This window comes from Enhydra lutris, unplaced genomic scaffold (assembly GCF_002288905.1).
Source record: "Enhydra lutris kenyoni isolate GAN:26980312 unplaced genomic scaffold, ASM228890v2 scaffoldscaffold3, whole genome shotgun sequence".
Lineage (NCBI taxonomy): Eukaryota > Metazoa > Chordata > Mammalia > Carnivora > Mustelidae > Enhydra > Enhydra lutris.
In genome coordinates, this window is record NW_019154087.1 from 6,787,561 (window position 1) to 6,814,736 (window position 27,176).

Consider the following 27,176-nt stretch of genomic DNA (forward strand, 5'->3'; position numbering starts at 1 on the left):
CAGTTTGTAAGCCACCCACTAAAAAATGTTCTGAATTTCAGCAATTCTTTATTAATATTGTAACTTACATGGTTAGATTTAAATTTGAACTCAGCAAATGTATAAAGCAAATAAGTATGGAACATTTAAATATGACTGGAAGTTTAATATTTTAGAAATTACATTTTATAATGTAATTTATTACTGTTAATTCTACAAATATATTTTATCAATTATGTATATATGTATGTATATATATGTTATATATATAACATATATATAAGTTAAGAGATAATTTAAAAATCAGGTGTTATCTAAGCATATATATATATGCTTATATATATAAGCATATCTATATCTATATCTATATGCATATATATATGTTATCTTGATAAGGAATCCTTATCAAAAACACTGTATTTCCTTGATAAATTCTTATACTAAATAGAGGTGACAAGTAAAACTAAAGCAACTATTTAATAATGATATGAAAATGACATGGAAAAATTGTACAACCATGTGAATATACTTAATGCTGCCAAAATGTACACCTAAAATAATTAAATGGTAATTATGTTATACATATTTTGCCATAATTTAAAAATTTTATAAAGTAATAAAAATGTTAAAAAAATAGTTTATCTTGCATGAAGAGTAGGTTTTGCAGAATTACTTTTCAGAAGATATTAAAAAAAATTCTCAAAAAAAAAAGTCAACACCTGTTGAAACTCTGAAACACCAAAGGCTGCCTTCAAATGCTAAACACAACCTTCCTTCTGCTACTTATTGAAAATACTGAATTATATATTAATGAAATAATTATCAAAATAGGCTACAAATTGATTATATTTTAACAGGATAAAATTAAAAGACTATTGAAAAGAAAAACTAACAATGAGATCAAGTTAGGTTTTACAATACTTAGTGTTTATCTTTAAAGTTATACAAATATTTTTCTTAATATTGCAAATAATTTATTTCCATTTCAACATTGGGCCCCTTGTCTACTTATATTTATGGCTTATGTGAGTAAATAAAATGTAGACTGAAATTATTTTATCAAATTTTAATTCTATGCAACATAATGAAAATTCTAGCTCTTATTTAATAGAGTTTTGGAGGTTAAATCATCTGGTTTTGTATTTGTAACCTATGGACATATAAATGAAATTCTACATGGGAAGAATTTTTCCTATTAAAGAGTAGCTGATTAAAGAAAATTATGTAAATAAATAATTTATAATAATACTATGTCACTAACAGATATGGTACAAATTCTTACTAGAAATAAGAGGAAGTAAAATAGCCATCAGTTATCAACCTTGGAAGTAAAATTCTCACCTAGGACAAAGATTTTGTTGAAGTAACCTTATTTGGCCCAGGATGGAGTCATTCATGCTAAGCCTACCATCAGCAAACCAGAACTTAACTAAGTTTCTGTTTGGGGATCTCCCAAGAAACAGAGGCCTAGGGCAACAAACCAGCACTTGCCTCTTCAGCACAAATTGCCTCAGCGGACTCCACATCTTCCTTATGCTCCATATAGGGAAAATAACCTTGCTTTAATCAGTCAGCAAATGCCCAGTATAATGTCCTTGCTCCTGCTCACCCAGTCGATATGAGTCTCTTGCCTTATACAGCTCTGTGAAGCTTCCTTCTATTAGACTAGGTACTGTTTGATTCATGAATTGCTGAATAAAAGCTTACTAGATCAGTAAACTGTTTGTGGAAATATTTTCTTTCAATAACCCAGGTGGAAATAACCAAAACTGCCTTAGACTCAAATATAGAAGCAAGTTAATGTAATTCATTTTTAGTAATTGAAGATAATCCTGGCTCTGTCTGCTTTATGGAATCACTGGTGTCTTATGGACAGTTTTCAACCAATTTTCATTATTAAAAATGTTCATTGTAACAGACAAGGCAAGCTCTTCTCTAACATTTTCCCACAAATAATGCTGACAAAATGCCATCTTTCTGGAACATTTAAAAAACAACTATCTTCAGATGTAATATGTCATATTCCACATTTCTGACCTCTCTTTTGATTATAGAGCCATTTGTAATGCAATGACTGTCTCAACTAAACAACATGACAGATAGCATTAATTCAAATGTCATCATATCTTCACCAAGAAAATAAAGCATGGTGATTAGCCCTTTTAGCTTTCAGAATCAACTTTCGCAAAAGCATCATGTTTCCCCTCCATTAAAAAGTAATTTTCTATCCCTGCATAAGAATGAAGTTTAGTCCTTCTTTCAGTCAGATGATAAATGCCCTTTATTAGAAATGCTAATAACTGAACTTTTCCCCTCAGACCTATTAGTTATGCTGACACATAGATGCTTCGTAAAGAAACTTTTTGGCCAAATCTATATCCACAATATCTCTGTATCTCTTTTATATATTAGACTAAGAACAGATAAAGAATAATGTATTTAATTTGTGCTCTGATTAATTTCCCACCCCCAAATTAAATGCAAACATGCGCACACAGCCCAACTGACTCATTGTATGTATGTGTACGTGTGTATCATGGATATTATATATTCTTAGTAAAATATATAACATTTGTTTTGCACTTTATAAAACCTTTAGATACACATTTCCTGATTTGATGAGAATATCAATCCTTTGATTTCAAATGTATGAATATTCTTATTTCGTAAGCTGTTTTAATGGCTGAAAACCACAAGTTTTTTTAATAAGTGAATTTTTATTTTTTTTTAAAGATTTTATTTATTTATTTGACAGACAGAGATCACAAGTAAGCAGAGAGGCAGGCGGAGCGAGAGGAGGAAGCAGACTCCCTGCTAAGCAGAGAGCCCGATGCAGGGCTCAATCCCAGGACCCTGGGATCAAGACCCGAGCTGAAGGAAGAGGCCTCAACCCACTGAGCCACCCAGGTGCCCCAATAAGTGAATTTTTAATATTAAAATAACATTTAATTCAAAGAGAAGAAATTCTTATGAACATGGTCTATACAAAACATATAACAAGTAAATAAGCTAATATGTGGGAAGCAATGAGTAATGGACTAGAAATGTTCTCCCTGCCCAGGTTTATCAGTTTTGAATCCTGTTTTCACTGAAAAACAGCTGGTAACAGGTAAGCCAAGTTGCTTACCTTCTCTGATACTCAGGGCTTTTTTTTTTTTTTTTTTTAAGATTTTATTTATTTATTTGACAGACAGAGATCACAGGCAGGCAGAGAGGCAGGCAGAGAGAGGAAGGGAAGCAGGCTCCCTGCTGAGTAGAGAGCCCGATGTGGGGCTCGATCCCAGGACCCTGGGATCATGACCTGAGCCGAAGGCAGAGGCTTTAACCCTCTGAGCCACCCAGGCGCCCAGGGCTTTTGTTTTTCTTTTAATTCTTAAATTGGAATAATAGTATCTAATTTACAGGGCTGGTAAGAGATTAAATGAGACGATATTGTACAAATTCTGGCAAATACAAGCACTCAGTATGCACAGAACAGATAGCACCTAAAGTTTACGACTTTCCATGTTGTCTCTACCCCAGTGTTTCCCTAAGAACTAAACTTCTGAATCTATCTACCTGACATCTCCACTGTTTATCTCACATCAAAAATATACTATATCCAAAAAATAGTTCTTGATAATTTATCCTAAAATTCTTCTCTGCCCATCTCCAAATTTCCAAGGCAAATATTCTAGGACTCCTGTTGGACTTCTCTTGTCCTTACTTCCCACGCCTCCAATCTTATTTTCAAGTACCACTGGCTCAATCTTTCTTTCTTTCTTCTTCTTTTCTTTTTTTTTTAAGATTTTATTTATTTATTTGACAGAGAAAGACATAGCGAGAGAGTGAACACAAGCCGGGGGAACGGGAGAGGGAGAAGCAGGGAGCCCAACATGGGGCTGGATCCCAGGACCCTGGGATCATGACTTGAGCCAAAGGTAGATGCTTAACGACTGAGCTACCCAGGCACACCGCTCCGCAACTGGCTCAATCTTTAAAATGGATAAGATATTTCATTCCTTCATCCCACCTCCACATTGCCACCTAATTTTAAACAGTATTGTCTCTCTCAAGGATTGTTGTCATGGTCTTTTAAACACCATCTCTACTTTTGCTCTTGTTCTTCAGCACCACACTACCACAAAGCCAGATCTCTTCTCCACAAAGCCAGATCTTTCCAAAGTCCCCTATCACTCCCTGTTCAAAACCCTAATAAGGCTTCACCCCTCTTTTTGAACAAAATTAAGGTTCTTTACCCTGCCCTAAAATGTTCGTGTGATCTAGCTTCTACCTACCTCATCCTCCCAGACTTTCTCTTTTTCACTCCAGTCCAGCCAGCCGGGACCTTCTGCAGTTCCTTGGGTGTGGTCAGTTGATCCCTGTCTCAGGGCTAATTCATCTGCAAGCAACATGATTTCCCTAGATCTGCCATTTCACTTTCCTGACTATACAACCAAAAATAGTACCTCCAGTTCCTCACTCTTTGGCCACTTAACCTGCTCTATTTAACTTCATAGCATCTCATATCACTTCTGGTCTATTTATTACATTTTGGTTTTTGTCTATCTTTGAGAACAGAAATCTTCACTTTTCACCATTGTATTTCCCATAGTTAGAAAAGCTGGAAGAGACTGCACAAATATTTTCTGACAAAATAATATCAAGATACTTGTCATACATTAATTGTAGTCCATAAAAGCATAAGTGTCTCATTGACTATACTCAGAATTCACTTACAAGGTCTATTAAATCAGCCTCATGGTTTGATTTTAATAAATGCAAAATGACAACTGGCAGGGATAATTGGTAATATTATCATCTTCTGCCTAGAAAGCCTCATGAATTTTTTCTTGTATCTTCTCCTACTTAGCAATTTAATTTGAACAATGGCTAAATTTAAACCTATTTTCAAAAGATCAATATTGAAATTACTGATTCTAAGTTATCTGACTTCACTTAAACATATATTGAAACATTAATTTATTTGGGAAAAAAACAACTGTTAAACATTTTATTCATTAGGAGGATACAGTGAACAGCATATAAGAGAAGTTTTCTTAAAATAGTGTTTTTGGAAATCTATGTTATGCAGAGAGTCAGTCCTGCTTCATATACACAGTAGATGTGAGCAAGAACTCAGTTGAAAGGCAGAAATCCTTGATACTGTTCTTGACTCTGTCACTCTTGGTCTTCAAGTTCTAGCAAATTGCCTATTTTTCCAGGCCTCAATTTTCTTATCTCAAATATAAAGAAAATGGACTGACTCATCTCTAAGAAGTGTTTTGGTTATAAAATCATTTTAGGTTAGGTTTCTCTAATCTGGAAGCTTTTCATAGGCAGTTCTCTTTCAAAATCCTTCCATGTTACACACTGAATTGTAACTAACATCCCCCTATTGTCATATCGCCTTGTTTTACTGACTTCTCACACACTAATGCAGTTCCCTGAAAGAGTGGTGGCAGATATTAATGATTCACAGATTCAAAATTTACAGGTGAAGGCAGAAGATCATCTTGAATTAAATATATTTGACATATATATTTAGAAAATATTTGAGATATATATATATTTGATATATATATATAAATATAAATATAAAAATAAATATAAATATATATATATTTGATATATATATATATATCAAAGAGACCTGGAAAAATTACTTGCATCAATGCATGTCTATTGGGATGGTTTATCTGAACACCAAAATTTCCATAACAAAACTCAAAACAAGTGAACTTTTTCATATTACATTTATGTGAAGAGTCATAGGCTTTTATTACTAAGCCATGTGAAGCTAAATACCATATGTGTGATATAGTTTTTGTAGGTAAAAAGGTGCTTTGAGTATTTGAGAGATACGGAAGGCTCACCCTTTCTTGTTTTGGGAAGCCCACATACAAAAGAATTGCCAAACAGTAACACTTCAAAAGCACATGGTTTCTTCTTATGCAGATTTTGAATTAGTGAATCAAATTAAGAAAAGGTAGGTGGCATAGTGCAGGGTAGGACAAGTCCTACCTAGAAACAACTGACAGATAACAGAATTGAATAAGATCCAAAAGGTTCAGGGGAAAGTCATGAGAAGATAGTTCAAACAGTATTTTAACTATTTAAAACTGAATTAAAGCCATAAAATGCTTCAGTGGGTCCTTACATATGACTGTAATTTATCACATCACACTAAACACTCCAGAGCCTTAAACACTTGTGCTGTTTTTCAAAGAAGAGGTCAGTTTGAATGACCACAGCCAATGTAGCAAAAACTTCTGGAATTTCAGCCATGAGTTTAAAAAGACTGATGCTTTTCCTTTTGGTAGGCCCTCTGAAAAATCTGCAAGCAATAAATATACAAGAATAAACTGAAACTATGGTGAATAAGCATGAAATAATAGTTGCATGTTAAAATAACAGAATGGTGATTGCTTACTAATTATCATCATTTTTTACTCATTAAATTAGTTTTTCATTCACCAAATTTTATTAAGTACTTTATGTCACAGGTTCTGTTCTGGGTGGTTCTGGCAATTCATTTCTTAACATGACTTAGGAAATTTCCATTCTACTGGAAGAAGGATAACTATTGATGAGGTAAACAAAATGCACATACTCATGTATCATATATAAGCATATAGTTTCAGACAATAATTAATATTAAGACAAAATCACAACAAGGTTAAGTGATAGTGACACTGGAGAAAGGGAATTATATTAGATTGGTGATCAGATAAATTGTTTCTGAGAAGTTGACATCTCACCTAGATGTAACAACAAAATGACCAAGATATGAATGTGTCTGACCTTTAAAAAAAAAAAACAAAAAAGCTAGCTTAGAGTAGAACACTCCAGATAAAGAGAAGTACATGTGCACAGAGGAAAAGACAGGACATGGTTGGCATTTTTAATAAATTAAAAGAGGTCAGATTAACTGGCATTAAATTTGCAATAAATGTTTGACAAGAATTCTCCAGAAGCAAGTCACCAGACTGGTAGCATTTGCTGATTTCTATGTGGCAAATATTCCCCACAGGCCGATTTCAACCCATCAGCATGACAACACTGAATGCAGAGTTGGGAGGTGACCATGGCTGAGTCTGCCCAGGGCTAAGCACCCGATGAAGGCGGCAGTGGGTCGGGAAGAATGAAGTCAGATAGGTGGACAGACGCCAGGTCATTTAATGCCATGGGTCAACAATGAGAAATTCAGGCTTTATTCTTAGAAACCACTGAAGGGTTTTAAGCAAGCGATAGGGCATGATGATCTAATTTATAGTTTCAAAGTTCATGAGCTGCTTGTTAGGGAATGTACTTTGGGGAGGAAAGTTAGGAAGTTAGGGAGCTATTATATTAGCCCTGGCTTAGACCAAAGTGGTGGTAATGCACAGGAAGAAAAGTGGATAAATTTAGGACATTTTTGGATATATTTTAGGGCAGAGTCTACTCGTCAATGGACTTGTTCAATGTGGGATAGAGAGAAAGAGGAACAAGGAATCATAACAACAATTGGGAAACTGGATATGGAGCAATTTATGGAGGGTAGAGAGGTGGTCAGAATCAAAAAGCTTTATTTGGCTTTTCTGGGCTTGCAAATGTCCAGCAAACATGCTGACTAATAGTAAACACTAAAGTAAGTCATTCTCTTATTTATTTCTGCCAATAAGCTTTTCGTGTAGAAATTAGCACATTCATTTTATCGATAGGAACACAAAGGTAAACTTATGCAAGCTTACATAGCTAGGAAATGGCAGAGGAAAGATTTGAACCCCAGTTTAACTACAAAATTATCGATTTACCTTAGGATATACTTCCGTTTTGCAAATTAATTCTCTGACTTAATGTTTTAAGTATATTGCTCTAGGTTCCCTGATAATTCTGTGAAACTTGCTATATATTAAAATCATATTATTTTATTTATTGAACATGTACAAAGGAAAACTCTTCTAAGGAAGGCTACTTGGGAATAGAATGCCAAACCATGTGAAGGGCACTAACTGCTTTAGAGCTAGCTGCCATCTTAGAAGGAACCACATAGTGATGGGTTCTCTGTAGGACCTTCATTACTGTGAGGAGAAAAAATTGAAATTTTAGCTCCAAAAAGTTGAAATTTTAGCTTCAAAAAGTTTGTACTTGAGAGGAACCTAGATGGCTCAATTGGTCAAACATCTGTCTTCAGCTCAGGTCATGATCTCAGGGTCCTGGGATCGAGCCCCACATGGGCTCCCTCCTCAGCAGGGCATCAGCTTCTCCCTCTGCCTCAGCCTCTCCTCTCTGCTCATACTCTCTCTCTCTCAAACATATTAATAAAATCTTTAAAAAAAAGTACTTGGTACAGTACATATTTCTGGAAAAAAATAGCAAGAAATACAGAATGAAGGGGGATGTTTACATTTTTAATTATAGTTAAAAATTATATATATATATAGTTTAATTATATATATAGTTTAATTATAGTTAAATACAATATTATTTTTATTAAGTTATAGTCTTAACCCATTCAACTACCATTTAATAATTTAATTCTATAGGAAAAAATGAGGTAAAATTATTACACTCTGTTCTGGTTTTGTTATTTAGCAATGTAAACTTCAGCTCCACGATAGTGTGGTTGTAGCTCATTTTAAGCAGTAGACAGGAGTAGTTAGAGTTTCCAGATGTGCTACTTCATAACTGTGCTGTCAGTAAATAAAAATATAATGGGAGTGGAATGCTAATATTTTCTCCAAAAAAATATTCAAAGATTTAAAGGTTTGCTGATAAAAATAAATAAATAAAAATGAATAAATAAACCCTGCTTATTCAATTATTGCCATATTGCCAAAGTTGACCCATCTTTGGGTTGCCATCAGGTAAGAATTTTTAAAAAGCAAAGGAAAAATGATTTGTGACCTAGAATAAAACTGTCAAACTTTTTTTCTTATTTAGAATACTTTGATATTTTCCTGGTCCTTAGAACGCTGCAAATTTGAGAATAACATGGCATCTGGGATCTAAAATCTGCCATATTTTTCTGAATTTTCTCATGTCACCTACCAATTTGACTTTTAAATCAAAGCAGTGAATCTGTATTTTAAATCCTGTGTCAGAAACTTCATTGTTGGAATACACGATTAAATGACAGATTCTGAAGCCTGGTATCTCAAACTCACATTCTTCCATAAAAGTGGTTTATTTGTGTTACCCAAAGTATGCAAATGAATAGAACATAAAATCATAGTCACATAATAGCTTTAATGACTTTAAAATAATTTAGTCTTTTCCTACACAATGTCTGATTGTTTTCTACATAATCTGTACTAAGTGATCTTCAGATACCTAACTGAATAATTCTCCATTAGCCTCAGACACATCAGTCCATTGCAGAGCAGCTCAAAAAAAAATAGGGGGGAAAAAAAAACACTCTCATAAACAAATCTATGCTTCGGGACAAAGTTCAATCAATTCTCTTATTTCTAGGGATGCCAAAACACTGGATCTCATTCGTGGCTCCCATCATGCTCCCTAACACCATATTTAAGGGTCTGAATGACAAAATTTCAAATACCTTAATTTTACTGATAATCTGAATTTCTGTAATTCATAATTCTGTATTTCAGTATTGGGCGGAATCAACATACACTTGGTCTTCACATTTCTCATTTAACAGCAATAATCCTTCGTAGAAATTAGAGTTATACTTCTATTATTTGTCCTTACATTAAGAATCCTAGGTCCCTATCTTTCCTCAGGCTCAAGGTTCGTGGCACCAGGAACTCACATAGTCTGGCTCCGTGGAACCAGCTCGATTCCTGCACAGTCTGCACATTTAGAATAATGTTCTATTTATCTCCTCCTCATGAAAGTTCCTCCTAACAGGGTCATTCACCCACATCTATTAGAAGAAAACACTTTTAGCTCTATCATTTCAGGTTTTCTTTTTCTTTTTTCTTTTCTTCTTTCTTTCTTTCTTTTTCGTTTTTGTTTTTCCCCCTAATGAAATGTCACTTCCATATTGTCATTTTGGTGGAGAAACAGCATTACAAGTAGTGGTTAAGTTTGCTGCTCAGTCCACAAAATCCTCCTTGACTATGATTTGGCTGAACTACAGTTTTAAAAATCTGTGGTCTCCTTGAATGGCGAAACATTTACTATATAATATAGTCTTTGGAAGCTTGAAAAGAAGTCTCTGCTACAAATAAAAAAACTTTCTAAAGTAGTAAAGTATAAAATGAACCTTAATGTGAGCTGCAATTTCTAAAAAATGTTTTTTAAACTAACGCATCCATACATCTTTTAATAAGAATAGTTATGTAGTAAGGGACAAGGCAAATATTTCTAAGAACCTTAAAGTACTTAAAGTGTATTAATTACAATTCTTATTAAAATCATCATCTACACACTATGATAGACATATTTAGTGATTTAACATAAGTTATATCAATCAAACCTCATAATAGACTACTTTATAGTTAATTATCCCCATGTTACTGAAGAAGGCACTGAGATTGAGAAGGATGATCCGTCTTGCCCGAATCACAAAGAAAATTATGACAGAACCAGAATTCAAACAGAGATAAATTCAAATTAAAAGCATTTATCATTATATCATATAGATTATAACTGGGCTTGCTTAGCAAATAAAATAATTTTGGAAATTGATATTATTTTTTTCAAATTTTACTTTACCTACACACTAGAAACACAGTGTACTCTGAACTTGAAAGTCAGTTACATTGACTGAGGTCTGAACCATACTCTGCCACAAAGCTGTGTAATCCTGAGCAAATTATTTTTTTAAAGATTTTATTTATTTATTTGTCAAAGAGAGAGAGAAGCAGAGGGAGAGGCAGAATCCCCGCTGAGCAAAGAGCCTGATGTGGGACTCTATCCCCAGACCCTGGGATCATGACCTAAGCCCAAGGCAGACACTTAACCGACTGACCACCCAGGCACCCCCTTAACAAATTAGTTAACCACTCTGAGATTTGGTTTACTCTAAATAAACTCAAAAATAACACATTAAGTCTTTGAGATGATAAAGAAAAGTGATGTGTAGAAATGAGTTAATATCTATAAAAGCTGATATACTGCATGACATAGATGGCCATATATCAAAAAAAAAAAAAAACAAACATTCTTTTCCTCTTCACAATATCTTCTACCTCCTGACTGCATAGACATACAAAAATAATTGAAATTCTCAGAATTATGTGGTTGAAAACAGGCACTCTTGTCTACACGATTACATTCCTTCTCTCTCATGCCTTTTGACTTAGAATGTTCCAAAGTACAAATCTTCTGATGGAGAACTTGTGGGCTGTGCCTGTCCCTCCCAAATCACCCTGCACTGCACGCCTAACTCTCACAATCACATCCTCCTTCCCACCTGGGGATGACCGCCGTGTAACACACCTCTGTGCAGCAAGTTTTATAATGACTGATGCTTTAGCCAACTAGATTTCTGGTCCTGGTTTATCCTCCCCCACTTCACCTCAACAAAAGCCATGTTTTCCTGCATGCCTAGAATTGACCACCCATTTTCAGTACTAACTGGAGAGGGAAGCTAAGACTGGGATATTTTAGTAAAAAAACATTGCTTCTAAATATCTGAATACCAGTTTCTACTCAGTTTCATCCTCCCTTCTTTCCAAGCAACTCTTGAAATACTGGATTGATATGAATAATGTGGTAGTGGCTGCATTTTTTTTTATATGCAGGCGCTTACCCTTTGTGCCTACTAACCATGAAGCATAAAATACTGCCTACACACATAATAAACTTGGTTTAAGATCAACTTGGTTTAAGCTTTATGTGGTTACCACACCATATTCTGTTCATCATTCCTCAGAATTTTATAGTTTACATAAAATGTAACATGGTCATTCACACATATCAAAAAAAAAAAAGTACAGAGAATATTGTTCTCTCTGTAGATGTCAGATAATTACATTCCCAAAAGCAAATAGCAAATAATATATGAGCCCCACAATTAATAATCAGCAACACTATCATTTGAATACTGAACATAAATCTATTAGGACTTATAACCTCAAAATCTCTTGCTTTCTTATAAGTGATGACATGAAACAATATATTGTATACTCCAGAATTGGTCATATATAACAAAAATATTAATAAATTATATTCATCAAAAATATTTCAGCAACAGTAAAAAATAGGTCATTTGTAAACTCACAATTGTTCTTCTGTATCAGTATCCACACATCTACATAATTATATAAATACATATAATATTCATGAATACATATATACATAAACACACACATAATTATACATAATTTTAGGCATTTAAAGTTCTAACAAATGTGTCTTAGCTTAAAACAACTTCAACAAAATTTTACACTATGTCAACATTATCAAATTCTTTAATACTTAAATAATAAGTTGTGACTATGTTTTTTAAAGATTTATGTATTTTTTTGAGGGGGAGGGCAGAGAGAGAGGGAGAGAGAAACCCAGCAGACTCCATGCTGAACATGGAGCCTGATGCGGGGCTTGATCTTATGATCCCAAAATCAAGTGCCCCAAGTTGTGACTATTCTTATAAATGAATGTTTTATAGGACAATGTTTCATAATTCATTAATACTCCTGGAAATCAATGACTAATTAATCCATTCAATTATTTATTCATCAGATAAGCAATACACACTTTCTTCAAAGCCTAAAGTTTCTTGGACAAATTTTTAATTATTTCAACTTTGAATTAGAAGTTTCAGTATGCAGGGAGCCCAGGTGGCTCGGAGGGTTAAGCCTCTGCCTTCAGCTCAGGCCACGATTCCAGGGTCTTGGGATCAAGCCCCATATCAGGGTCCCTGCTTGGCAGGAAGCCTGCTTCTCCCTCTCCCACTCCCCCTGCTTGTATTCCCTCTATCGCTGTGTCTCTCTCTGTCAAATAAATAAATAAAATCTTTTTAAAAAAAGTTTCAGTATGCAAAACAAAATAATAATAAATCTTTTTTAATAGGTTATATTTTGTACTACCTATTATGAAAATTTGCATAATTACTACTTCTAGACACTAAAAGCTAACTAACATATCTTGTTTTTCATTATTTCTAGTCCATTACACTGCTAACTGAATGAGAATGTTGGGCTCTCATTGATATTCTTTTTTGGAGCTCTGTGGGGCTTCATCAAATGCCTATTATAGCTACTTACAAAACCTAGAGTACTAATGATGTAAAATTCTGTACTCACTCTATTATCTCTAGACCAGTTAGAACCATCTGGATATTTTCAAATCTTAAAATATTTGAAATGCCTTATAGCTCAAGTGGTAGAGTATCAGGTCATCCTCAAAGGTACTCAGATGGCTTTCCGAGCAAGGATGCATCTTGTCTTACAGGAACAGAGCTCTGTACTCAAGCCCTTACCACTACTTATTTATACACAAATTTGACAAAGTGATATACATTCTATAAATCATATAAATATAATCAGAGTTCCAAGGATTAGCACAATTCAACAAATATTTAATTTCATGGTAGACAAATAAACTCTCATCATATTGTGAATAGATTCTTCACAACCAGGTAAGATTTACCTGAATCTGTAGCTGTGATCATCAAGACAAAGTACTCCTTTGTTTCGCGATCCAAACTCTGTATTACTCGAAGTTCTCCACTAGCTGAGAGAGTAAAAGCATTGTCTTCATTACCACCAAATAGAACATACGAGAGTTTGCTATTAGAACCTTGATCATCATCTCTTGCAACTACCTATAAGAGAGAATAAGACATCCCAGGAATGTGAGTAAAACTAATACCAGGTCTACCACAAAGTAAAATGTACCATTAAAAATAATGAGTTCAAGGCCTAAAAAGGCTCCAAAGACACTCTTTAAAGTTTCAAGTAAGAAATAAAAATGGTACAGGGTAAATATGTGTTATTTATGTAAAAATATGAATAAAATCAAAGCATAGCATTTTTGGAAGGTTTCACAAAAATTTTTGACAGCAGTTTCATCTAGGTAGTTGGATTTGTAAAAAGGGAAGTGAGAACAATGTTTGTAATAAAGTTTTCAAGCTTTTACATAATTTTATTTTCTCACTGTGTTTAGATATTATGGTCATACTGAAACAAAATTCAAAATACACAAATATGCAAATGTGTGCAACATGAGCACACACAGAAGAACGTAGTTGAAATACAACATTTCAAACTATCAGGAAATCAGTAGGTTCTTAAGTATAATTTTCATAAACTTTTTCAAAATTTTCTATATCTGCAGTTAAACACTTATGAAAAGAATTAAAAAGTGGTAGATGTAGGAGTGGGAGGACTTTTAAATTAGATGTCTTATAGTGAACACAATATTTGTTTAACTGAAATATACTGACCTGAAGAATTGTTCTGGGCAGTGTCCCTAAATTCTCAGGGACATTTACAGAATATGGAGATAACTCAAACATGGGAACAAAATCATTAATATCCAGTAGAACAATGCTGACAGTGGAGGTGTCAGTTCTGGGGGTACTGCCCCGATCTGTTGCCTGAACAGTTAAAGAGTAAGTGGGAGTTTTTTCTCTATCCAAAGGCTTAGCCACAGTGATGGCACCTGTGACAGAGTCGATCCGAAATTCCTGATTGGCATTACCATCAACAATGCCATAGCGAACCTGTCCATTTGTACCTTCATCTCCATCCGTTGCATACACTTGTATTATATCTGTTCCAGTAAGTGTGTTCTCATTAATCTCCACTTTATACAAGGCCTGCACAAAAACAGGGTTGTTATCATTGATGTCAAGTACCATAACTACAAGCTCCGTAGATGAAGAGAGAGCTGGTTGACCTTTGTCTGTAGCCACCACTGTCAGAGTGTAATTAGAAACCTCTTCTCTATCCAGTTCTCCAGTGAGCCTCACTTCACCATCAATGGTCCCAATACTGAACTTGTTTCCCAAAGGGTTCAGTAGGGTGTACTCAATGTAGCTGTTTGGGCCACTGTCTGGGTCTGTTGCTTGAGCTTTGAAAACAATAGTATCAATAGGTGTGTTTTCTGGAATGTATGTCAATTTAGGGGAAAGAAATGCTGGTGGGTTATCGTTTACATCCAACAAAATAATGGAGACGTGGGCAGTGCTTGTGAATCTGGAGGCTGGAAGCTGTGGCAGGTCATGCACCTGAACAACCAGGTTGTAGAAGGATTGACTTTCCCGATCCAAACTCTTAAGGACTTTCAGTACACCATTCTTGTCAACTGTAAACTGACCGAGGCTATCACCTGAAGCAATGCTATAAGCCAACTGGGAGTTGATCCCTGAAATGGAAGGGAAAAAAATTAAATATTCTTGAATGTATGCTTAATTAAATATTCTTGAATGCATGATTACAGACAAGGTGCACCAAAAATTCTGACATAAAACTTTGCATATTTGATATATGATGCCCGAAACACACCTTATGGATGATTAAGCTGCAGTAAATTTTTTTGTAAGTCATACATACACATAATGCCTTGCCTGCTAACTTTTGATGTGAAAAGATGTTTACAACCAGCAAACAAATGATCTATATACTACTTGCTATTTACTACAATGTTGAAAAGTTAAATTACAAAAATAAAGAGGAGAAAAATATGCCAGGGAGTGGATATTTTTCTATACATTTCCTGATTTCTGTCACATAGTTCCTGAGGGTTCAACATTAACAGTGCCACACTCTATACTGTTAGCCAAACATTTAGAACTTCAGTAATTTATTGAGGCTGACACCAATTTTCAGAGAAGGGTAATAAAATTTTCTGATGTATGGCATTAGTCATAGATAGTTTAAGTCTACTTTTACATTTCTTGTCAGAACCAATAAATACTTTTTAATTCTTATTAAGCATCTGGCTAATGACCTTTGTGAAAATAATTCTCTCTCAAATTTTATTATGTACATTTAATGTGTTTTAAAAGTATTCTTTGAAGGAAATGTTAGCAGTAAAATTATACATAAAAGGCTGCGAATATAAATGCTCACACTTTTATTGAGCTATATTTAGATACTACTTTATCTATTTTTCCTAGAAATATGTACCACTTTTTAATTGTAAATATATATATATATAATTTCTCATTTCAAAAAATGAGTGGAGAATATTCTAAAAAAAAATGGCGAGTGGATTGGCCAATCATTTTTACTAAATAATTTAAAAGTCAATAAATGGATAAGCAGTGAAAACAGAAAGAAAACTGATTTCTTATCCCAGAATAGTGTTTTCTTCACTTGTGCATAATGCTATGTACATTTTTATATCTTATCCTAAAGATGTTGGTACACTGTTAGGATATTATAAGTGTGCTAAAAAATATATGGTACCTTTAATAACTCATTCTTAATAAAGATTTTATACTCTGAGATTTTATGCTAAGGACAATCTGTTGAGTTACATTAATTGCTTACAAATAGCCCCTGTATTTCTGAAGTTAATTTAAACTATTCAGGCATCAGGGACGCCTGGCTGGCTCAGTTAGTAGAGCATGCAAATCTTGCTTACAGATTTGTGAGTTTGAGCCCAACTCTAAGTGTAAAGATTACTTAAAAATAAAATCTTTAAAAAAATTTTTTATGTAAATTATTTAGGTGTCAGAAACGATGTCCGCTCTGTGCCAAGAGTTTTCTAGACCAATTTAATCACTCTTTTTCTTTTTTTTTTCTTGCAAAATACCCTTTCTCAGGATTCTATGACTACTTGACTTAGCTTTTACCTTTTCTTGAAACTTGTCAGATTCCTTACACAGGCAAATTTAAATAGAGTAATGGGATTTTCTTTTCTAGCAGGTAAGTCTTGCCTGTTCTTTTTTTAAAAATGCTAGAATTACTCTTTTCTTATGATTTTATGGTCTCCATCTAATATTCTTTGTCTATATGTTGATACAGAGAAGAAATATTTATGAAAATAACTTTCAGATACTAGTTTTTTCACAAAAATTTCTAAAACAAACAAGGATTGAGTAGATCTTTGAAAGGTTGGATTTTCCCCCTCATTATGAGTTGTGACTTTTAATCTTTATAGTTTATTTAAAACTATTCACAAGTGAACAAAGCAGTGTGAAGTTCAGGATACTTAGGACTCTGAAGATCAGGAAAAATATGAATAAATAAAGCTAATGGAGGCCACAGGTCAATTTATCAGTAGGAGATAAAGAGGATTTTAAGATCTGGATTGAGCAAGGTCAATAGCCTACTTCAACCCTTGACTTAAAATTCCATAGGAATGAGGGAAGAAAAAATTCCATCATCTGGTGCAAAGGAAAGTTCCATCAATTGGTGCAATTAATGGAAATTTTATATAGATGATATATAGGGATACATATATTCCTAGAAAGAAATTTAATTTAAATTTATACTTTATATACATTTTTTAAGTCAAATTACTAAGGAAATTTTCTGCATTTTTTATGGCTAAATCCATCAGCAAATATTGAATTCCTATTCTTGGAGGCACAAATTCAGATCTAATTATTACTGAGAAAAAGTTATGAAAACATCTGGATAAAACAATACCAGCAAGAGGAGATATAAAATTTAGTTCTATGAAAGCATATAAAATCTTTCATGCCCAAGATCAAAAGTAATTAGAAAAACTGACAAAATTGCACATGGTTACAAAGTGATAGCCTAGCATTCTACATAAATCACTTGGAATGCAAGCAATTAAAGCAAGGATCTGAATACCCTCGGTCCACAGTGTTTGCTACTTCCTGAGTAAACAACTAAATTTCAGAGGCAAAAAGAGAACATGATACCAAGACTTTATAGCCTCTTTGTAAACAGCAGAGCCACCTCTTTTTTAAGGGAAAAAGTTTGGTAGGGTAGGTGGGTGGGATAAGTAATAAGTATTAAACTTTAAAAGGAATTATGGAAAAAGAAAAAAAATTGATTTTATATTCAAATTCCAAATGGCAGATATAGATATTAGACACCATTAAAATGAACCGCGATAACAATCATCTTTGAAAAAATAAACATAAAAATATAACAACTCTTGCACAAAATACTGCCACACCATCGAAGAAACAGCTCTCATCTCAGGAACTTCATGAATCCTTACTTTTGCAATTACAGGCCACAAAAGCCACCTATATTTACTTTACTGTAAAGAAAAGGACTTTTTGTTTCTGACAAATCTAAGTGACTTTGGGCATGTGCTATACAGCTAAAAAAGAGATGTGGATAGATAGAAACTCAAAATTCTCCCTAAACATTTGTAGTATCCAAAAAAATAGAGAGGTCAGAACTTTTGTCTTTCTCTGCTCTTTGCATCAAATATTCAAATCATGAAACAGGACCTATAGTATTTTAAAATTCTGTAATCTACCCATAAGCATTGGGATTTGAGTTTAGTGGTGTTTTATAGCCCACCATGTCTTTAAACTTAAAACTTTTCATACTTCTAACAATTTGTGTTCAATGTTCTGAAAGTGGTTTAGTCACATGATTCCCTCTGGCAGTTTTATTGTGTGTGTGTGGTTGTGCTGGGTTTTTTTGTTTTGTTTTGTTTTTTTAAATTTCAGTCTCAGGAATAATTTAGTTCCAGGAAATATAGCACATAACTATAGGTATATAGTTTTGTTATGAAATGTGTGTATTTATTCACAGTCTGTAAACATTGTCTAATTATGCTACTATGAGCTAGCATTTGTCAACTTATCACACAGCTGTAACCCAGGGAATTGCTTCAGACAGCATTCATCTTTATGAAGCAGTTCCACCAAGGTCATCAAGTCATTGGGATATGAAACTCCTTTCATTTGAATGACTTGCAATTATACCAAGCATGGACAGGTGAACTTATTCAGCATCATTACCATTGCATTATTCTCAGAACATCTATGACTCCCCGTATTTGAAGAGTGTACGAATTTATTTCTAGTATAATGTAATAATTATAAAACCAGAATATTTCCATCAAGTTCAGTTTATAGTAGTTTGCCTCACTATAATACTTTTTATACTTTGTACAGGAAAGCCTTGAGATTAATACATACACTATTTATCTTGTGAAAATAGTTAAGATATTTGACCTATTCTTATTAAAAGATTCTGTAAGCTCAGGTTTGATGTTGAACTCTGAAAGAATCTAAATATAGGGAACAGAAAGTAATAACTTTATTTTTATATAAAATTTCTTCAGATGATAATATTCCCTCAGCAGGAACCTTTTGATCAGAGATTAAGATGAATTTGCTATTTTAAAAAATTGTCTAAATATTACTGTTTGTGAAATACTTTGAGAACTATTCAGTGTGACAAACTTGGCAACTTTAAACAAACAAGGTTACCCCTGTACAGTCTTATCATTATCCTTGAAATTCAGAATGAATAGGAACCATGTCCTATATTTTAGGTCAAGGTACAGGAAATTACACTGATAAAAGTATTCAAAACTAAAACAATGGAAAAATGTAGCTTGACACTTTTTACCCAAGACAAACACAATTAAAGGAAAAAAAAAAGCATGAAAAGTAAGTAGAAGTCAATGGTTAACACATGTCTGTGTGTAGGTGTGTGTGGAATATTCCAGCAGATTTTCATAAAGAGTTTCTTATTTGCTATTTTTCGGTTCCCAATAATTGAAGGTATGAGGATAAATGAAGTTTGGTCCAGAGGAGCACACGATCCTACAAAACAATTGTGTCTCTCTAATACGGAATAAATAAATTACAAAGAAACATGGCAGAAATTCTTCACTTCAGAAAACTCAGGACGAGTCACAAGGACAAATAAGATATTCATATCCAGGGAGCAGATAAACTAATTAAGGTTGTAATAGAGAATCCAACTCCCAAAATAGAGATTAAGCTCAATTGTATACAAAGTCTAATTGAGCTGGGCTGGGCTGATATACGTGAAACAGGGGGAGCAATGATCTTGGGCCAAGACTGGTTACACACTAAATGTGCCACAAATTAAGCAACAGTAGTTGTCTTAGTATTACAAATACTTCTATTATTGATATATTCCTGTGACCAGCATTAACTACGTAAATGTAAAAAAGGAAAACTTCAACATGCACTTAATGAATTCTGAAGAAAGTATTTCCAATTCTGTGAATTGAAACATGTGTAAAATACTGTGCTTTTTGCCTCTCATATCTTTCTCAGGGACACTTGTAGACAATCCTGAAAGGAAACTAAGTATAGAGGAGAATGTTGAGATAGGATGGTATTCCAAAATTACTTTAATCATTCACCCGAGTCAGTAAGAATCAGGAAATTCTAAATTAAGGTTGATAGCCTATGTCACTAGGCATATCCTCGGGCTAGAAACCTATTTCCTCTTTAAAGTTCTGTCCCTTGTTTTCTCAAGCGATAGACATTTAACTCATCCAATACAAGGGGAAACAAGGTATTAACTTTCCAAACAGTTCAGTTAAAGACTGATAATCTGCACAATGTTATTTCTAGTGCTGTATTATCTGATATGTGTATTTACAAATACATCTCAGAAGAAAGGCCAGGAGAGTTATATTGTATTTTATTTTATTCTATTTTTTGAGAGCTATATTTTAAAAGAAAGTTTGTCAAATGCTTTTGCAATAAATAAAATCAAACACATATGAAGTCTAGATTTAAGTAAAAATCTCAACTTGATTATATAGCATAAATTAAAGAGATCTGAGACTGTCTTTGAATCAAAGTATGAAAGCTTGCTAGAATATTATTAGAACTTTTCAGTCAGAAATATAAAATTAATAATGCATTCTTACGTATTTTAAGATGTTTTTCCTTTTGCTTCCAAATTTTATCCTTTTTATGTTAAAATAATATATGTAAACAAATATTTTTATTAATGTGTCAAAAATTAGTAAAAAGCTGTTTTATGATTCTACATTATTAATCTGTGATACTGTAAAAAAGGAAGATGAAGTTTATAGAATGATAGCAGTGCATGCTGTATAACTATTACAAACATGAATTTAACTGATAAAGCACTTAATTTTAATCCTCTATAGTTAAATCATTAATCTGTCCTTCTTTGCGACAACGAACACAGTAAATGAATACAACATAAACATGAAGACATTTTAAATAAATTTGTAAGTGCATAAAATAAAGTACGTACCATCATCTGCATCGGTAACATTAAACACAAGAACAGTAGATCCTAGAGGTAGATTCTCCATTAAAGATGTGCTATATGAGTTTAAGCTGAAAATAGGTGGGTTGTCATTTACATCTAGTACATTAAAATAAACCCTAATGGTAGTAAATTGTCCCCCACCATCTTCAGCTCGAACAGTGAGGATATAATATTGCTGTGCTTCATAATCTAATACTCGAGTCAAATTAAAGACTCCAGTAACTGGATTCAGGAAAAATATGCCATCTTCATCATCTTCATTCACAATATATGTAATTTCTCCATTCACACCAGAGTCATCATCTGTGGCTAAAATAGCTGCTACCAAAGAACCTATCAAAAGATAAATTAATAGTCTAAAATTAATGGGATAAAGGTATCACTAAGAGAATACATACAAACACCAACAAATTTTATTTGTACAGTAAAATATTTTAACTAGATAATCACTATGAAAATATAGTGAACACAACATTCTACAGATTTCTATATTAACATTGATACCAACCTTCCCAAATATTAACAAAACATACAGCATATTAAATACTCAGTAAGTTTTATGTTGCAGTGGAAATGTTCTGGAGAAATAATACTTCTGACACTATTTTTCTGCCTGGCACTGCCAATTCTTGAACATATTGGTGATTGCAGTGAACATATATTGGGGTCCTTTGCTAGCATCAGGAACTAGGGGTCCCCAGCAATAATGCAGACTTATGCTCAGGGAATATTAGCTCACGTGGTCATTGTTATAATTAAGGCAGAAATAAATATGGTGATAATTTCATGAACGACCGGCATAACTCATGTTAAGGAGTGAAGGGAAAACTGCAGTGAGAAGTAGTTTATAAATATTTAATTTCTTTGTCAAATGAGTTTCCGTAACATATGTCTTATTACACAGAATCATTCCAAATGTAATTCGGAATAAAATTTCAATTTTAGATAAGAATTTCCAATAATGGAAATGAAGCATACACACACCAGAAATATGGTATTCGGTACTCAAACTCAACAATCACAACATAGTATGTTCAAAGAGGCAAGCTGACAATTCCGGATTGAGATTCTACTAACACTTACTGAGTTCATGCTAATTCCTAAGCCCCATGTTAGCTACAGTATATATGATAAATTAACCCTCACCTTAATTCTAACAGGAAGTATTTGTTTCCACTTTACAGAAGGTAAAATTGAAACTAAGAGTAATGCATTAATTTTCTGCAGACCACACAGATTCTAAGTGTTAGAGCTAGTATTCACAGATTTTCATGTGCTTTTCTTTCTGCTTTGTCTACATAGCACTATAATCATATTAGACATTTTTATAATATCCATTTACTTTTTTAACTTTTGTAACCAATTAAAATATGTTAAAAATAGAGATGGAGTCATGTCTTGCAAATGCATTTCTGAAGTACATTGATTCAGAATGGATGCAGAGGTAGCAAAGTACAACATTTTATATGACCAGTTTTTCAAAAGTCAGCATTTAGAAATGATATTAATACATAAAATGTTTAAATGGGCTGTAAAATATCACAGAATATAAAGTGGAAAACAGTATCAAAACTCTTGTTGCCAGAAAAATTAACAATTCATCCCAAATACTTTCAGAAACAGAAATATTTGTAATTGGTAATCAGATGAATTGCTAACTTCATTTGCTATCAGAAGTCTAGCAATTCATTTGGGAACTGTATCTAAGAAGGTTAATTAGTAGACTAAAATACCTAGCACATATATTTTTATACCTAGTAGCATATGTTCTATGTAAAACTAGTCGCTAATTAAGAGCAGCCAAAACATAGTCCGTAATTGTAGTCAAAAGTGATCTTTGTGAAATATACCTAAGGGTGTGCCCACTTACCTGGGGTTGTGTCTTCAGGGATGTCAAAAGAGTACACAGGTCTGGAGAACTTGGGTGTGTGGTCATTCACATCACTGATGGTGATATTAATTCTCATATCAGAGGACTGAAGACCATCATCTGCCCGAACCAGCAAAGAATATTTGGAACGGCGTTCCCTGTCCAACCGCTTGGTCGCTATCAGATCTCCAGATTCAGGGTCAATGCGGAAACTGTCATCAGCTCCACTAATGATAGTGTAGGTGACCAGAGCATTTGCACCCTGAGAAAAAGACCCATATCTGAATTGTTAGAAGTAGAACACTTAAGGGCACCATTCCTTATGCTGAGTATGTATTTGACAAAGTGAGCCTTTTGGCTTTACTTTATAAGATATTAAAAGATTTCAAAAGATAGCAGACCAAAGTAGTTTATCACAGAATCTTTCACCGCTCATCCATTAAATAAGACAGAAAAATCTCAGCTGTCAGTATTAGCTATATCTATTTTTTAACTCATAAAATGTACATGTAGAAAGGAGTCAAGTTGTCACTAAAGAAAATACAAATGACACTACTGCTATTAACCGCATAACCAGATTTGCTGAAGGGGTGGCTCTGTGCCAGGCACTGTGACAGCACTATGTATGCATCCTCTCACTTTAATTCACAACTTCATGAGGTGCCATTTCACAAACGAAGACAATGGGTTCCGAGATGCTAGTTAACTTACACACGGTCACACGGCAAGTGTTAGAGTGGATTGCAAACCCAAGTCTGCCTGACTCAGCTCGTGGTCCTTCTGATTCAGCATGAGAAAGTAATTAAATGAGGCCTGTGCTAAATGGAGAAGCTTGCGTTGTTTTGAGTTGATTTCTTTAGGGAAGGTAATACAGGAGAGTATATATGGAGCTGAATTGGGGTTTGTAGATTTTTTTTTTTTTAAGGAAAGACTAAGGAAACATTTCAGTTTAAGCAAAAATGCAGAGGGAAGGAGAATGTCTGGCTTACTCACTGTTAAACAGAGTGGGGAGTTTAAATGAAGAATAGAAGAAGGTCAAACTAATATGTTAGGTTACAGGTATATTTTTGAGAATCTCAACTGCAACACAAACTGCCTTGAATTTTATGGCCAAGAAAATACCAATCATTTCTTAATTGGAAGTAATTTCTCAAGGGTCTTGATAACGTAGGAAGAACTAGAGTGGGGATAGGCCAGAGAAGGGAGAGAGTGAGCAGAGTTTGGCCCCAAGAGGCTGGGGCTTCAGTTCCTCAAGGTCAAACTTTCTACAATCTATATTCTTTGCAGGTTCCAAGTCCATGTTCTGTAAAATGAAAGCAGGAGTGATTTCTTATGCTCTTTTAGCTCTTTGAGCTGTGGTCCTCAAAACTTTGAAATCTAAACTAGAAAGTTAGCAGAGGACACAGAAAGTTTGAGAAAAACAGAACATTCTTTAAGTTTTTACTAAGTGCCCAACACTATCTAAGCACATCACTTCATGGGCACTAACTGAGGTTAAAGGGAAGGTTTCAAGAAAGAGTAGATCTTAGCAAAGTAAAAAAAAAAAAAAAAAAAAGTAAGAAAGAAAGAAAAATAAATTTAGAAGAATTAAAAGTAAAGAACCCATCTGGATTTGGTGATAGAAAATTCTAACCTCAAAGCATTTTAAAATATGTTTTATATATTTTTTGTTTTAAAATACATTTGCTAATGTGGTATTTTAAAATATATTATATATTAAATATATTTAAACTTGACAGTCCAGTGCTGAAATTACAAGCAGTTTGATTTATATATTTTTTAATTATGTATATTATAATTAAAATACTGAGTTAAATATTATACACTGCACTGGTTGAAATCTGATACTTTTGGGGTTGAATCTCTGCTCTACCACTTGTTAATTGTGCGTCCTTGGGCCTTATACTTAACCTCTATGAGCTGATGTTTCTTTATTGGGGCAATCTGGACAATAACATTATCTGCCACATAGAGCTGTTGTGAAGATTAAATGAGTTCATACACATAAAAAACCCAGAATGATCCTTCAGAAAGCATATGACAATGTTAGCTGCTATTTTTATTCTTGTTTTTGTGTAATGGGTTAAGTGCATTTGATGATAGATGCCTGTAAATGAATACTTTAAAACAGAATACAACTGAGTTGGTATACATCCCAGGAAAAACACGTTTTCTGATTTCTTATCGTATGTAATTGTTGCATTTTGGCACTGGGGTATAATAGTGTTGGAATAATAGTGTTAGTGTTGGAATCGTTGACTTCCAAAAATTATTTTTTGATTTAATTATACTTACATAAAGTAAGTATGCTTTTATGACTAGAAATTTATTTATCAAAATATCCAGGCTAAAATCTCTCAAGAAAGATATTGGGGAAGAACATAAATTTAGGATGTGTAGGACCATAAGACTAGCATGCCAGGAGATTATGGCACCCACGGTTTCCATACTTTTCCTTCATAGATTAGGCATGTTTTATCCTTCATGGTCAAACACATAAGGGTATGATTGCTAACAGACAAAGACAAAAGCACTCTTTCAAAATGTATGTTTAGTGACATTTGCTGTATTTTTGTACTGCATTCTCTGAGCCAATCTTACAATTTAGTAAAGTGAATGCCTCAAAGCACCTTTTAATTTAGTAAGGGAATAGCTGAGTTTAACACAATACCACGTGTACCTTGTATATTCAGGTGTACATGGAGTAGCTAACATATTTATTGTAATGGTATGGTTTAACAAAAACATTCAATAAGAATTTTAGACTCCTAATCTGACCACATTCTGTACTATTTATTCTGTTTCACGAAGCGTTCCATTATTCTAGTAAAGCAGTCCAGGTATGAAAACAGCTACATTCAATTTTGACCTATTAAAATGGCAAGTATTTGGAAATTAGGGGAAGGCAAAGAAACAAAAACAAATTTAAAACTATTATACAAATAGTTTGAAATTTAGAGATTTAGAGATGTCCTGTCTACAAAATAACTGTCATAATTAATGCTCCTAAAGTTATGATAATTCTTCTGAACAGAAGCAAAGGCATCAAATTATGTTGATAAAACAATCTTTTTATATTCAAAATCAGCTGATGCAGTGAATTAATAGTTTTAGTGAATGTCTGAAAATGTCTGGCCAAGAGTAATGATTTAATTAGGTCTTTTGAAAAGTCTATTTATTTAATATCCAAAATATGCAGTATCAGCAATACCGCAAGAAATAAATATCATATTTCAGCTGCAGTGTGGTGGAAATAATGCTGGTTAAAAATATTCTACTCTCCTGAGGAACCACAGAGACAAAAGCACGTGGAAGGAATTCTAAAAGTAAATAGCTATAAATTGCAAATGCATTTTATAACCTTAAGTAGTATTTTCAAAAACAAGTATGGTACCATGAAACAAAGCTTGAGTATCCTGGCCCATTACAAGCATAATAATTCTGTTTATAAAAGGAAACAAGAGACTGACAAAGTCATGTGCTTCTGAAAGATGTGTCCCTTGATCCAGCATATGTTTCAAATGATATTTAAGTTCAACATGTACATATTGCTTCCTAAAACTGATTCCTTTACCAAGGCATTATTCTCCAGTGCCTTACTACAATTTCTCTAACATACTAATATTTTTATGTTTGATTTAGTAATTGAGAAAAAGAGTATAAATAATAAAGAATGTATTGATACATAATTTACTAATAACCACAATTTATTAGTGTTTTAAATAATTCTATTAATTTTTTAAAACCAGTCCACTGGATAGTCGTGGAAAAATTTAATGCTGACTACAAAGTAAAAGAAAACACTTGCATTCAATATTGAGTCTTATTCAAATTAGATGAAGAAAGAAAACAGCCATGACTTACTAAGAGAAAACATTTCAAATTCATATATATATGTATGTACAAATATATATATGTATGTACAAATATATATATATATATTAGTTGTTTTTCTAAATTCAAATAAGAGGGGCACTTGGATGGCTCAGTCCATTAAGCATCTGCCTCTTGACTTCAGTTCAGGTAATGATCTCAGGGTCGTGAGATCAAGCCCCACATTGGCTCTGGCCTGGGTATGCAGCCGGCTTGAGATTCTCTCCTTCTCCTTCTTCCCCTCCCCCATTTCTCTTTCTTAAAAAAATAAATAAATAAATAAATCAACTAAAAGGTAAAAAGCTGAAGACAGAGTAGAAAATAAGATGAAGTTTTATCTAAAAGCATTAATACTAATTCATCGTAAGCTACTCAAAAAAGGAAACAGCTAATGATTC

The 27,176-nt window shown here is 33.5% G+C and overlaps 1 protein-coding gene across 3 annotated transcripts in view; it reads right to left on the reverse strand.

The window, feature by feature from the left end:
* The window catches only part of LOC111156127 (FAT atypical cadherin 4), a 179,872-nt gene that overhangs the window by 62,346 nt on the left and 90,350 nt on the right, over positions 1 to 27,176 (reverse strand). For all 3 annotated transcript variants that reach the window (XM_022516792.1, XM_022516772.1, XM_022516781.1), the window contains exons 3-6: positions 22,906 to 23,167; positions 21,018 to 21,368; positions 14,300 to 15,222; positions 13,504 to 13,678 (exon numbers count right to left, since the gene is read on the reverse strand). In XM_022516792.1, coding sequence (XP_022372500.1) covers positions 13,504 to 13,678; positions 14,300 to 15,222; positions 21,018 to 21,368; positions 22,906 to 23,167 — 1,711 coding nt within the window. The remainder of the gene's footprint in view (positions 1 to 13,503; positions 13,679 to 14,299; positions 15,223 to 21,017; positions 21,369 to 22,905; positions 23,168 to 27,176) is intronic.